The sequence below is a fragment of the Sus scrofa genome, chromosome 18, assembly GCF_000003025.6.
Source record: "Sus scrofa isolate TJ Tabasco breed Duroc chromosome 18, Sscrofa11.1, whole genome shotgun sequence".
Lineage (NCBI taxonomy): Eukaryota > Metazoa > Chordata > Mammalia > Artiodactyla > Suidae > Sus > Sus scrofa.
Window position 1 is genome coordinate 7,301,134 of NC_010460.4, and position 14,805 is coordinate 7,315,938.

Sequence of the window (14,805 nt, forward strand, 5' to 3'; positions counted from 1 at the left end):
GGCTGGCCCTTCCTCACCTATGGCTTACTCCCCCCCCAGAAAAAAACAGGAGGCAACCAGTTTTCACTTTAAGTTTCATTCCTGTTGTTACCTCTGCGTTGCTGAGTAGTAGGATTCTATTAATAGTTATTAATTAAATGTAGACTTTATCTATTGAATCTAATATGATAAAGATTTAGAGAATATCTGACAGTCCCATAATATCTGACAGTCCCATTTCCTTCTCATTTTAATTTTAATTTTTTTTTTTTTTTTTTTTTTAGGGCTGCACCCACAACATATGGAAGTTCCCAGGCCAGGGGTCAAATAGGAGCTACAGCTGCCAGCCTACACCACAGCCATAGCAACACGAGATCTGAGCCACATCTGTGACCTACATCACAGCTCACAGCAATGTCAGATCCTCAACCCACTGAGCAAGGCCAGGGGTCGAACCCACATCCTCATGAACACTAGTCAAGTTCATTTCCACTGAGCCACAATGGAAACTGCTAGGAAAGGTTTTTTTTTGTTTTTTTTTTTTTTTTAATTTTCCCACTGTACAGCAAGGGGATCAAGTTATCCTTATATGTATACATTTTCCCTCCACCCTTTGTTCTGTTGCGACATGAGTATCTAGACATAGTTCTCAATGCTACTCAGCAGGATCTCCTTGTAAATCTATTCTAAGTTGTGTCTGATAAGCCCAAGCTCCCGATCCCTCCCACTCCCTCCCCCTCCCATCAGGCAGCCACAAGTCTTTTCTCCAAGTGCATGATTTTCTATTCTGAGGAGATGTTCATTTGTGCTGGATATTAGATTCCAGTTATAAGTGACATCATATGGTATTTGTCTTTGTCTTTCTGGCTCATTTCACTCAGTATGAGATTCTCTAGTTCCATCCATGTTGCTGCAAATGGCATTATGTCATTCTTTTCTATGGCTGAGTAGTATTCCATTGTGTATATACACCTCATCTTCCTAATCCAGAGAAGCCACATGGTGATATTTGCCTTTGGGAAATGTTGGTTCAAAAGCGAAGTGAGGAATGGGTTTAATGAGGGGGGTGAGGGTACAGGGTAGATTGGGTGGTATGGGTTTGCATTAGGCAGTGGCCTTGTGGGTTTGAAGGCCAGGGGAGCATATGAGGGAACTGAGAGGCTGAATGAACTGGACCTTGAGAATGTGTCTCTATTAATTCACTTCACCAAATATACCCTTGATCCCAAAACCTTTTCATATGAACCACATATCTGGAAAACTGTGGTTCAGCCCCTCAGTGAAGATAGGAAATCTTGAGTACAATTCCCAAGGAATAAAATCCTTAAAAATTCAAAGAAAAACTCATTACCACTTTGAGTTTAGGGTTTAACTCTAAAGATGCAAATGTGGTCGATTAAGGGGGAATTCTTATCAGCTCAACAGACATCAGAAAGTCTATCATTAAAATTCAATGCAGAGTTCCCGTCATGGCACAGCGGAAATGAATCTGACTAGGAATCATGAGGTTGCGGTTCGATCCCTGGCCTCGCTCAGTGGGTTAAGGATCTGACGTTGCTGTGAGCTGTGGTGTAGTTCGCAGACATGGCTTTGATCTGGTGTTGCTGTGGCTGTGGTGTAGGCCGGAGGCAATAGCTCCAATTAGACCTCTAGCCTGGGAACCTCCATATTCTATGGATGTGGCCCTTAAAAGGACAAAAAAAAAAAAAAAATTCAATGCCTTTGTCCATTTTTATTTTTTATTTTTTCCATTATATTTGGTTTACAGTGTTGTGTCAATTGTCTACTGTATGGTAAAGTGACCCAGTCATACATACATACATACATACATACATACATACATTCTTTTTCTCACATTATCCTCCATCATAAGTGACTAGATATAGTTCCCAGTGCTATACAGCAGGATCTCATTGTTTATCCATTCCAAGCCCCTGTCCATTTTTAAAACACTAAAATCTTTCTCAACTTTGAAAAGAATCTCTTACAAACTGAGCCAACCTTACACATCAGTGTGAAACACTAGAATTCTTGAAATCAAAAGAAAAGAAAGCTTTTTTTATAGCCCACCGCTATCATTATTTGCTTAATTGAGGCATAACTGACAAATGAAATTGTATTTAAAGTGTTCATCACAATTAATATACATTGTAAAAGCCTTCCTGTCTAGTTAACATATCCATCATCTCACATATTTATCTTTTTTAAAGTTAGAATAATTAAATTCTACTCTCTTAGCAAATACGAATTGTACAACACAATGCAATACCTATAGTTACCATGTGTTACCATCAACTCCTCAAACCTCATTCATCTTATAGCTGAAGGTTTGTACCCTTTAACCAATTTCTTCCTATTTCATCCACCACCCTTCCCCTGGCAATCACTTTTCTGCTCTCTGTTTCTGGGCGTTTGACTTAAAAAAAAATTCCACATATAAGTGATACCATGCAGTATTTGTCTTAACCTGTTGGAGCTTATTTCACTCAGCCTAATGCCCTCAAGGTCCATCTCTGTTGTCACAAATGACAGGATTTCTTTTTTTCTCATGGCTGAATAATATTCCATTGTGTATACATACATACCTTTCATCTTCTTTATCCATTATCCATTGATGGACACTTAGCTTTGCTACTGCAAACAATGTTGCAGTTAACATGTGGCTATGTCTTCCAGATTCTGTTTTCATTTCCTTTGGATGTATACCCAGAAGTAGAATTGCTGGATCATGTGGGGGTTCCATTGTTAATTTTTTGAGCAACTTTCTATTCTGTTTTCAATTTACATTCCTACCAGCATTGTACAATGGTTCCTTTTTCTCCACGTCCTTGCCAACACTTGTTATTGCCTGTCTCTCTGATAATAGCCATCCTAACAGGTATGAGGTGATACCTCATTGTAGTTTAGATTTGCATTTCCCTGATGACTAGTGATGTTGGCACCTTTTTGTGTACCTGTCAACTTAAATATGTCTTCTTTGGGAAAATGTGTATTCAAGTCCATTTTTTAAAATCGGATTGTTTGTATTTTCTTGCTATTGAATTGTATGAGGTACCATTATTTTTACAGCAACTTTCACACATGTATATTACCTTTTGTTTTCCAGAGAGCAGGGTTTTTTTTTTTTTTTTTAAGCAAACAAATAAAAGCCTTATAAAAGGGTCTGCATGGTGGTCTTAGAGAGCAGCAAGGAAGGCTCTCAGGAGACTGTGGCACTCCCCAACCTGTTTTAAGGGAGGGGACCTTTGGGGACAGAGTGGTGGAGACAGATATTTCAGGGAAGTCAGATTCCAGGTTGAGCAGAGGCAAAATGGTTACCTACGAACATCAGGTGAACTCAGGGTTAAATGTATATGCACAGAAGCCCTTACTTATGAGAGGCTGCTCATTCTGTTGCACCAGGAGTTTGCTCCCTCTACAGGGAGATACATCTAACCCCTCCCTTCTACTCAGCCACCCTCACCTCAGAAGGACATCAGAGAATGGTAAGGCCATGAGAGTGAAAGGGACCTCAGAGGGGATTTACTTCCACCTGCTACCCAGCCCCAGCATCCTTCTGCAGCACATCTGATGGGTAGGCAGACAGCTGACACACCCCTGCCAATGTACTCCTCTTGGTAGTACTTGGAAGCGAATGCAGACCAGAAGGATGTCTGTGTCACCCCAACAGCCCAGAAGCAGACTCAGAGATGGACCTGGAGCACAATTTTCCTACCCTTAGGACAATAGGGTTTTCGTTGAAGGTCACATTATAAAAGCCTGGTCCTCTTTGTAAATGACAAGGAATTTGACGAATGTGTTACTCACTGTTGAATTTGAGCAGTGGAACTCCTACTCATATAGGAATCTGTTGAACAAACAAAGACATACATGAGGGGTGGCCCCAAAAGGAGGTTGCGGTAACCAGAACTTTGTCCAATGTTCTCCTTTAGTTTTCATTTATTTATTTTTATTTAATGATTTTTATATTTTCCATCATAGCTGGTTTACCGTGTTATGTCAATTTTCCTACTGCACAGCAAGATGACTCTGTTACACATACATGTATACATTCCTTTTTCTCACACTATCATGCTCCATCATAAGTGACTAGATATAGTTCCCAGTGTTATACAGCAACATCTCATTGCTTATCCATTACAAGGCAATACTTTGCATCTATTAACCCCAAATTCCTAGTCCATCCCAATCCCTCCCCCTCCCCCATGGCAACCACAAGTCTGTTCTCCATGTCCATGATTTTCTTTTCTGTGGGAAGGTTCATGTGTGTCATATAGTAGATTCCAGATATAAGTGATATCGTATGGTATTTGTCTTTCTCTTTCTGACTGACTTCACTTACTATGAGAGCCTCTAGTTCCATCCATGTTGCTGCAAATGGCATTATTTTGTTCTTTTTTATAACTGTGTAGTATTCCATTGTGTATGCAAACCACATCTTCTTAATCCATTCATCTGTCAATGGACATTTAGGTTGTCACTATTCTCCTTTAGCTGGAGTTTCACTTGTTCATCACCTGGTGGAATAGCTGATGCTACTCTCCTGCTGTCCTCAAGGGGCACCCCAATCCTCACAACTCTTCCAGCCAACTAGTGCACAGTTCTTTGCATCTCTGTTGAGCCAATTTTCTCAGGAAATGGTGGTGGCAGTTTTCCAGACATACACAACCAAGGTGCAAAGAAAGCTCTTTTAAAAACTCAAAAAAAGTCATACAGGCACATATATGGCATAGATGCAGTTATTTCATTTCTGTATTTAATGTTATTTCATTTCTATAGTTAATGTATTTATTTCTCATGCTACTTACTACCTGATCAAAAAGAGTTGGCTTGAAAGACAGACACTATAGGAACATTAAGATAAAGGATCCATGATCTGAATTTTAGGATGGTGGAAAGGGCACTCAAAGATAGTTGTTAGAACTGGAGATTTAAAAAAAAAAAAAGAATTCTGAGCTTCTTTGGGAGCAAGACAAAAGCAAAAAGTCCCACATATGATAAAATTTGCCAGTTTCTCAGGAGAGATAAACATCAGAGAGGTTTACGGAACGTTAGTCCTTTAAGCAACAACAGCAAGGGAACTAGAGTCTAGTCACAGGTTGTTAGGTCACATTGTTCACTAGGCATATTGGTCACCAACTCCTTTCCTGATCTTCTCTGCTCCATGTAACTTACCCAACACATTTCCACCATCTCTTGGTAAGTCTGGTCCTACTGTCCCCTAAAGCCTATATCCTTGGCTTCTTCAGTATGACACACACACACTGAGCAGCTACAGGATGCAAGTGCCTTCTTTATCTCCTAGATCCTCTCCTATGACAGAGCATCTCTTCCTCTTTGAAAAGCTGTGCCTCTCATTGGGCCAGCAAGCACACAGCTGAAGCAGTCTGCAGAAGGATGACTAGAGGTCCCAGGTGACTAGCAGAACAGAGAGGGTTAGCATTTTTCAGTCCTAATGAGGGAATCACATCTTCCCCATTTGAGATTATCGCCAGGGCCTCTCAGCTACTGCCCTGGGTGTATGGTGCAGAGATGTGACCTTGGGAACAGAGGTCCCCAAAGTCTAAAGGGTCCTCAAGTGTGTCGAAATTATCTGTATAATTTCATGTGGGAATTATGTTATATATGAATAGAGTTCTGCACATAGGCTCTGTGGTCTTTATGATCATCTCAGATGGAATCATAACTTCAAAAAAATTAAGGAGCATTACTGTGGACTTCTACTGCTGCCTTTGAGTAATCTTTCAAGCCTTTCACTGTGCAGAAGGAAGCTAGGTTTTATTCCATCCTGACCTTAGGACTTTGTCGTCTACACCTACTGTCCAGAATAAGGCAGAGTCCTTCGTCAGAATTGAAATCCATAGCATGTCTCAAGCCTTCTTCTATATTGCCAAGTCATAATAAAACCACAATGAGGAGTTCCCGTTGTGGCTCAGTGGTGATGAACCTATCCATGAGGATGCGGGTTCAATCCCTGGCCTTGCTCAGTGGCTTAAGGATCCAGCTTTGCCATGAACTGTGGTGTAGGTCTGACAGCTGCAGACCAGCTGTGTGGCTGTGGCTGTGGATCCTGTGCTGCTGTGGCTGTGGTGTGGGCTGGCAGCTGCAGCTCCGATTCGACCCCTAGCCTGGGAATTTGCATATGCTTTGGGTGCAGCCCTAAAAAGACAAAACAAACAAACAAACAAAACAAAACAAAACAAAAAACCCACAATGCATATCTACAGTGCTCTATGGTTTATAAACTATGTCCAAATACATTTTCTGATTTGGTCTTCACAGTAACCCTGGGAGGTAAGCACTGCAGTCTTCATTTCACAGAGGAAAAACACCAGCTCAAGGAGTTGCAGTGACTGATTCAGGGTTTCTCTAGAGCTGGCAAATTCTGGGTCCATTCCAGGACCTGAATTCTATGATATGATTATATTCTACCTACCAGGAACCACAGTGTGATGGGAAAAGCTGGCCTTTCAGCATAGCTGAAACCATCCCAAGCCACTAAGACCTCTTCCTGTTAGTTTAGCCTTATTAACCTGACACTCTGAAATGTGACCTCAGCCCCTCAGTATACACACTGCAAAGTATTGCTCACAACACTTATATAAAAAGTGACTTGCTAGATGATAACTCAGATTATTAGTGTATACTCTATAGGAATATTATGCTTTGGGTACATAGACTAATGCCATGGTCAGAGACTGAGCCACAGGGGCAAATACAAGGCGGGTGGTGGTGGTGATGCAGGTGGCAGGGGGAGATTTTCTTTGACTTGGATAGACTTGAGCTGCATTAGATCACTCGCTCAAAAGGATTTGCCTCTCAATCCATCAGAAGGCACTTCTTATCCTCGACTTCTTGCCACAGGAGGCCTATGTGACTCACCAAGATAAAATCCGGTTGGCGGGGGAGCTGATGACCGTCTTCGGGGCTGTGATCATCCTGTTTCTAGAGGTGAGGTGCAGCCGGATCCAGGCTGAGGCCAACCCCCTGGGGCCTCGACCTGAACTGCAGTCCACATCGTTATTATTTGTTTGTTTTTTCCTGACCTTTTCCCAGATCCCAGATATCTTCAGGGTCGGTTTCTCTCGCTATTTCGGACAGACTGTCCTTGGGGGACCATTCCATGTCATCACGTGAGTGTCTTTGCTTCCAGCCCCCTACCTCCCCTTGCCGGAAATGTCCCAGGTCTCCCATCCCCTCTCTGGGACCCTCACTTCCAGGGAGTTTTCTCCAGGGGTTTATATGTGTGACCGTGTGCTTAGGTATAAAGACTAAGCTGAGTGTGGGAGGCGCATGCAAGTCAATGCCGTGCTGGAGGGGACCTAGCATATTTCCAGTCCTCCTCTCACTCTGCCCTCCCTGCTCTCCCCCCAGCATCACCTATGCCTCCCTGGTGCTGGTGACCATGGTGATGCGTCTTTCTAACACTGATGGCGAGGTGGTACCCATGTCCTTCGCCCTGGTGCTGGGCTGGTGCAGTGTCATGTACTTTGCCCGAGGATTCCAGATGCTGGGTCCCTTCACCATCATGATCCAGAAGGTCAGTGCCTTCCCCACACTTTCCTCAGACATTGGACCTTCTCAGACGGAGGGAGGGAGTAGGGGCAAAAAGGAAAATGCTGGGAGTGGGTTTGGTGAAACTATGGTGACTTCTGCTCTATCAGCAATGGCTTCGGAGAGACAGGTGGAAAAAGGATTCTCCCCCGCCCCCACCCTCCTCTCTGTTTTTTATAGATGATTTTTGGAGACCTGTTGCGTTTTTGCTGGCTGATGGCTGTGGTTACTCTGGGATTTGCCTCAGGTGAGAGCACCACTCTCTCCTCCACCAGATCATCCAACCCAGCTCTCCAGGAAATTCTCTCTCACTCTTGCTCTCCTTTCTCACTCCTCATTTGCCTCTCTGCTTTTTCTTCCCGCCTGGTGGAAAGTGCATCAAAAACCACTCATATCTGTAGGATCAGGGTCACTCAGGTTGGCCTAGAAAGTAGACCCATGTGCTTTGAATTTTGAGGCCAATAACATTCAAGATCTTTAAAGGGCTTTGAGGTGAGCAGGATATTAAACAGGAAAGACTGGCCAGTCGTGAAAAGTGCTAGAGGCAAACAGACCTTCCAGTAAACTGCTCTGTGTTGACACTTCAGAAGAAGAAACAAAAAACAGTCAATAATACATCAAGTGCCTTTTTTGTTTTTTCTATGTGTGGCCAAAGTTGAAAGAAAGGAATTTGCAGAAGGAAATACAGAAAAGGGGTTTGGAGAGCTTGAAGAATGAAAGAGGAAAGCAGAAGAGTCTGAGCCTCCCCAGAGAGGCTGGGAGAAGAGAGACAAGTGGGGACCCAGTTCTGGGCCAAGGTGCAGGGGGAGAGGGCCGGGGAGAGGAGAGAGGAAGGGAGAACGGAACACCTGGAGACAAAGTGGACGTTCTTAGGGAAAGATGGGGAGAGGAAGGAAGGGCGAAAAATGGCAACTCAAAACCAGTCCTCCGTGACTGAAGCTGAAACTGAAACCACTCCTCTGTGTCTGAAGCTGAACCTCCAGATGGGTAGATGAATGGTTTGATGTGTGTGTGAAGACCCCAATCTTAAAGACCATGAGGACAGAGGATGCAACTCTTGGGCTAGGCATTTCCCTGCATAATGGAGGTTTGCCCAAAACAGCGGCCCAAGAATAAATACACCAAGATCTGAACTCTGAGAGGGGAAAACTGTGGTAGGCAGCCTGTATGGAGTATTCCTCATGCCTTCTTCCTCTCCACCCTCCCCAGCTGTATCTACACATATACACAATGAGGAGTCTTTTAGAGGTTCCAGTGCTGCAATTAGTTTCCAGGATGCCCAGTACCATCCAGGAAGCTATGTGTTGAGCAGGGAAATCTTTTTCCTGAAGATCCAAGCTCACCCAGGAAATCTCTGAGTGATAGATGGTTATCTAGAGGCCAGTGAGTTTTTTTGTTGTTGTTGTTTTGTTTTGTTTTGTTTTGTCTTTTTTCCATAGGGCCATGCCTGCAGCATAAGGAAGTTCCCAGGCTAGGGGTTGAATCGGAGCTATAGCTGCCATCCTACACCTCAGCCACAGCAACACCAGATCTGAGCCACATCTGCAACCTGCCCCATAACTTTCAGCAATGCCATAGCCTTAACCTACTGTGTGAGGCTAAGGATCAAACCGGCATCCTCATGGATACTAGTTGGAGTCTTGACCCGCTGAGCCACAGTGGGAATGCCGAGCAGATTTTTTTTTTTTTTAAGGCACTTTTCTTTTAGCCTTTTCATGTACTCAGTTCTTTAAAATTGTTGGAGAGTCCATGCATTCTTATAACAACTTGCCTTTTAAATATCTGGTTTTCTGAAATGTAAAAACCAGTAAAGTGACTTACATATTTATTTATTTTGATTTTATGGCTGCACCTGCGGCATATGGAAGTTCCCAGGCTAGAGGTCTAATTGGAGCTGTAGCTGCCGGTCATAGCCACAGCCACAGCAATGCAGGATCCAAGCAGCACCTGAGACCTACACCACAGTTCATGGCAATGCTGGATCCTGTAACCCACCAAGCAAGGCCAGGGATCGAACCCAAGTCCTCATGGATGCTGGTTGGGTTCCTTACCACTGAGCCACTATGTAAAGTGACTTATTACATATATATGTTTTGCTAAATTCTGAGTATTACCATTATCCAGTGTGATGAGCTTGGTCATAGGACTTGGTCAGAGTCAGCCAGGTCCACAGGTAAAAATGTGACCTCCGTGTGTAATTCACACATCTCCATGTACGTGTGCATGTGTGCCTGTGTGTAAATGAGTGGGGATGTACGTGCAGGTTGAATGACTGCTGACCAGGCCCATGCTTATTGTGATAACTTCCGGTTTCCTGATCTCCATGCTCCCTTCCTGGGCGGAGCAGCGTTTTTTATCATTTTCCAGACAGAGGATCCATCCAAATTGGGACAATTCTATGACTACCCCATGGCGCTCTTCAGCACCTTTGAGCTGTTCCTCACCATCATCGATGGCCCCGCCAACTATGACGTGGATCTGCCCTTCATGTTCAGCATCGTCTACTTCGCCTTCGCCATCATTGCCACTCTGCTGATGCTCAACCTGCTCATCGCCATGATGGGCGACACACACTGGCGGGTGGCCCACGAGCAGGACGAGCTCTGGCGAGCCCAGGTGTGTCCACTGATGTCAGTCTTACGAAAGGGGCCGGGGAGGGAGAGAAAAATCAAAGTGGAACATGTTGCGGTAGGTGACTCTTAGAATAACCCAGTGAAGCTGTCACCCCAAGAGAGGTACTTTGGGATAGATGGAGGGGACAAAAGAGGGTGGGATGGTGGGAGAGGAGCTGGGTCTTGATTGCAGGGGAAGGGTAGCTCCCAGAGTCCTCCTTGAATCCAGTGGGAACTAGAAACTGTCTTGTTCATATATATTCTAGTTTTTAATTTGGAACTTATCTTCTATTTGCTTCTGTAACTTCCTGTTTCCTCTTTGATATCTTCTTTATATCATAATAGGCTAATAACATTTTAGAGTTGGAAGTGCCTTTAGTGGTCCTCTGGTCAGGACCCAGCATACACCCACTTATTGACCAGAGGGTCAGTCAATAATTTTTAAATGTTGATAAGGACCTGATTATCATGCAGATTTGGGCAGAGGTTGGGAGGAGAGACCTTTTTCATAGGTCAAAAGTTTTGTTTTTAGAAAAGTCCATAGTGCCTTAACCTGAAGCTTATCTTTCTATAATTCTGTTCTTGGACTAGAACTGGCCCCAGTTCTCGTAGCATGCAGACCCTCCTCCCTCTCGCATACGAGCACCATTCAGATATTTGAAGACAGCCGTCATTAAGCCCCTCAGACTTTTCATTCATGCGCAATAATGATGTAGAGCCTGCTCTGTGTTGGGAAGTGTCTAGGAGCAGGGATACAATACACAAGGATGGAGTCTGTGTCCTCTTGGAGCTTACAGGATGGCTGGGAAGACAGACACCAAACAAACGGCTTCAGAAAACTGCACAATTACGGCGGCAAACGTGCCATAGAGAAGTAGAACATGCTAAGAACAGGGCACAACTGGAAAGTGAGGAAATGATTTCTTGATGAAATGACATTTAAGATGGGTACTAATTAGTCCATTAAGAAGAAGGAAGGGAAAGGGTGCCAGGATTTGTAACAGCTGGGACTCTTGACTCTAGGGATAGGAAACCAAACTCAAATAAGCTTTAAAAGGGTTGGGGGGAGTTCCTGTCGAGGCTCAGTGGTAATAAACCCGACTAGGATCCATGAGGATGCAGGTTCGATCCCTGGCCTCGCTCAGTGAGTTAAGGATCCAGCATTGCTGTGGTTGTGGTCACCCATGCAGCTCCAATTCAACCCCTAGCCTGGGCATTTCCATAGGCTGTGGGTATGACCCCAAAAAGACAAAAAAATAAAAGGGGGGGGGACGGTGAGGGGGAGGGTATGTTGATCCTCATCTCGGGAAAGTTTAAGGAATCAAACTAGCTTTAGGCACGTCTGGCCAGAGCCTGGATCTCCATTCTGCACATTATATCCGTTTCTCTGTTCTTCTCTCTTCTGTCCTGACTCTTCTAAGTCCCTTGCTTGCATCACATCAGGAAGCTCTAAATTCCCAAAGGAAAGAGCAGGTGCTCTGTGTTCCAAATTCTGAGGGCTCCTTTCTTACGGGATCCTGTGTGTCTCTCAATGCTGTGGATAACAGCCCTTGAAAGTGCCTCTTCCTCCAGAACCCACCTCATTGCAACAAGTCTGATCAGAGGTGCATCCTTTTTTTTTTAATTAATTAATTTATTTTTCTGCTGTACAGCATGGGGGCCAAGATACACTTACATGTATACATTTTTTCCCACCCTTCATTCCGTTACAATATATCTAGGCATAGTTCTCAATGCTACTCAGCAGAATATCATTGTAAATCCATTCCAAGTTGTATATGATAAGCCCAAGCTCCTGATCCCTCCCACTCCCTCCCTCTCCCCCGAGGCAGCCACAAGTCTGTTCTCCAGGTCCATGATTTTCTTTTCTGTGGAAATGTTCATTTGTTCTGTACATTAGATTCCAGTTGCCAAAGCAATCCTGAGAAACAAAAGCCAAGCAGGGGGCATAACTCTCCCAGACTTCAAGCAGTATTACAAAGCCACAGTCATCAAAACAGTGTGGTACTGGTATCAAAACAGACAGACCAATGGAACAGAATAGGGAACCTAGAAATAAACCCTGACACCTATGGTCAATTGATCTTTGACATGGGAGGCAAGAACATAAAATGGGAAAAAGAGGAGTTCCCTTCGTGGCGCAGTGGTTAACGAATCCGACTAGGAACTATGAGGTTGCGGGTTTGGTCCCTGCCCTTGCTCAGTGGGTTAATGATCCGGCGTTGTGGTGAGCTGTGATGTAGGTCGCAGATGCGGCTCGGATGCCACGTTGCTGTGGCTCTGGCGTAGGCCGCCAGCTACACCTCCGATTCAACCCCTAGCCTGGGAATCTCCATATGCTGCGGGAGCGGCCCAAAGAAACAGCAAAAAAAAAGACAAACCAAAAAAAAATGGGAAAAAGAAAGTCTATTCAGCAAGCATTGCTGGGAAACCTGGACAGCCGTATGCAAAGCAATGAAATTAGAACACACCCTCACACCATGCACAGAGGCGCATCCTTGAATTTAAGGTTAAGGCCAAAGCTCGGAGAATGGTGGAAGTGGAAGTGGTGGAGTCTGGGGGAGAATAGACTCATTAACCAGGCCTGGGTGAAGTCCAGTATGCTCTAACTGATGGTTTGAGAGAGGAGGAGAAGTGACTCTCTAAATGGAGGCTGGGCTCTGTTACCAGGGGAGGGTAGGGGCTGAATGATGGCACAAGGAGAAATAACAAACATCCTTTTTAAGATAAAGACCAAAGGCTATCCAGGGAAAGGGAAGAGGATGGAAAGCTCTGAGGTTGAAGGGAGCTTGGGGTGACTAAGAAACAGAGAGAAGGACGAGGGGAGCCTGGCCTGCTGAGAAAGATGGTGAGTGGGTGAAGACAAAATAGAGAGTGGAGCTACTTTGGGAATTGTTAGTTCCTCTGGTTAATCAAGCTTCCGGACCCAATATCCACCCTGACTGACCCCTCTGCTCAGGCCTAATAGATCATGAACCTTGTGGACCCCTCAAAAGGTCTTTCATTTATTTATTTATTTATTTTAAGGGCTGAACCTGTGGCATATGGAGGTTCCCAGGCTAGAGGTCTAATCGGAGCTACAGCTGCCAGCCTACATCACAGTCGCAGCAATGCCAGATCTGAGCTGCATCTGTGACCTACACCGCAGCTTGCGGCAACCCTGGATCCTCAACCCACTGAGCAAGGCCAGGGAGTGAGCCCACGTCCTCATGGATACTAGTTCCATTCTTAACCACAACGGGAACTCCAAAAGGTCTTGCTCTGATGGGAAGCATGCAGGTAAAGAGGGGTCATGCCTTTCCTCGTGTGGGATTCTTCACTATAAATAGCACCGAAAATGGAGTCAAGTCTTTTAGCAAATATGCAATCGGCCCATATTAGGCCTCTGAGCAACTAAAACCCCCACATTTTTGCAGCATGACCGACTTAGCTAAACTCTTTTACCATTTCTCCTGTACTCAATGTGCTACTTTAGTCTTCTACATAAATCTAGGACCTTACATTGGTTTTCTTAAAATTGATTTAGTGGGTTTTGACCAGCATTCTAGACTGGTGAGGTCATTTTTATATTGTTTTGTCATCTTGGCATATTATGTATCCCTCCCAGTTTTGTGTCACAGACATATTTGATAAGCTTGTCTTTTATGTTTCATCTAAGTAATTAATGAAGACTGGGCAAAGGACAGAACACGTGACATGCCACTAGAATTTTGCCTGCCAAGTCTGCAATCATTAACCCATAGTTTTCCTTCCTAGGATACAGGTATATATTGAATTTGCTGCAAAGTCCCTGAATACAGGCAACATCATTTCATCCCCCAGATCATAGAGACACTATTTAATCATTTTATTTCACTCAAGATAACTGGTCTAAGGCTTCTCCTTGGAAAAAGGAAACGAGACTAGTTCAGAGTGATTCATTTTCCGTGAATCTGAACAGCAATGTCAGGGTCACTCTTCTGTTCAAAACACTCATAAACTATTCTCTCCTTTGTGGTGAATGATGAGGAAGGCAGGTAGCATGGTGCCACACACAGGCCAGGGATAGGTAACTGCTGTCATCTCCACTGGTCTCTGGTGTCCTCGTCTTACAGGCTCCTTTTGGTTCCCTCTGTTAGTAGCCACCACGTTTTCTGAAACTTGAGACTTTTTTTCTTTCTTTTCTTTTCGTTGTTGTTGTTGTTGTCTTTTTAGGGCCATACCTTCAGCCTATGGAGGTTCCCAGGCTAGGTGTCAAACCGGAGCTGTAGCTGCCGGCCTACACCACAGCCACAGCCACAGCCGCACAGGATCTGAGCCACATCTATGACCCACACCACAGCTCACAGCAATGCCAGATCCTTAACCCACTGAGCAACGCCAGGGATTGAACCTGCATTCTCATGGATACCAGTCGGATTCATTACAGCTGAGTCATAACAAGAACGCCTCATGGCTCTTTCTGAGTTCTTCCTCTGTCTCTTGCCTCTTCTAGGTTGTAGCCACCACGGTGATGCTGGAGAGAAAGATGCCTCGAGCCCTGTGGCCTCGCTCTGGCATCTGTGGGTACAAGTACGGGCTGGGGGACCGCTGGTTCCTGAGGTGAGTGACAGTGTTGTTATGTGAACCGTCCACCTGTGTGAGGCTATGGGAACAAGGGTGACCAGTTCCACATTTCTGA

At 44.5% G+C, this 14,805-nt stretch overlaps 1 protein-coding gene across 4 annotated transcripts in view; it reads left to right on the plus strand.

The window, feature by feature from the left end:
- The window catches only part of TRPV5 (transient receptor potential cation channel subfamily V member 5), a 56,780-nt gene that overhangs the window by 15,948 nt on the left and 26,027 nt on the right, over positions 1-14,805 (plus strand). For all 4 annotated transcript variants that reach the window (XR_002340352.1, XM_021078896.1, XM_003360094.5 and 1 more), the window contains 6 exons: positions 6,844-6,930; positions 7,036-7,112; positions 7,354-7,519; positions 7,714-7,780; positions 9,881-10,149; positions 14,620-14,726. Coding sequence is in view for 3 of the 4 variants with exons in the window: in XM_021078896.1 (XP_020934555.1) it covers positions 6,844-6,930; positions 7,036-7,112; positions 7,354-7,519; positions 7,714-7,780; positions 9,881-10,149; positions 14,620-14,726 (773 nt within the window). In the remaining variant the exon portion in view is untranslated. The remainder of the gene's footprint in view (positions 1-6,843; positions 6,931-7,035; positions 7,113-7,353; positions 7,520-7,713; positions 7,781-9,880; positions 10,150-14,619; positions 14,727-14,805) is intronic.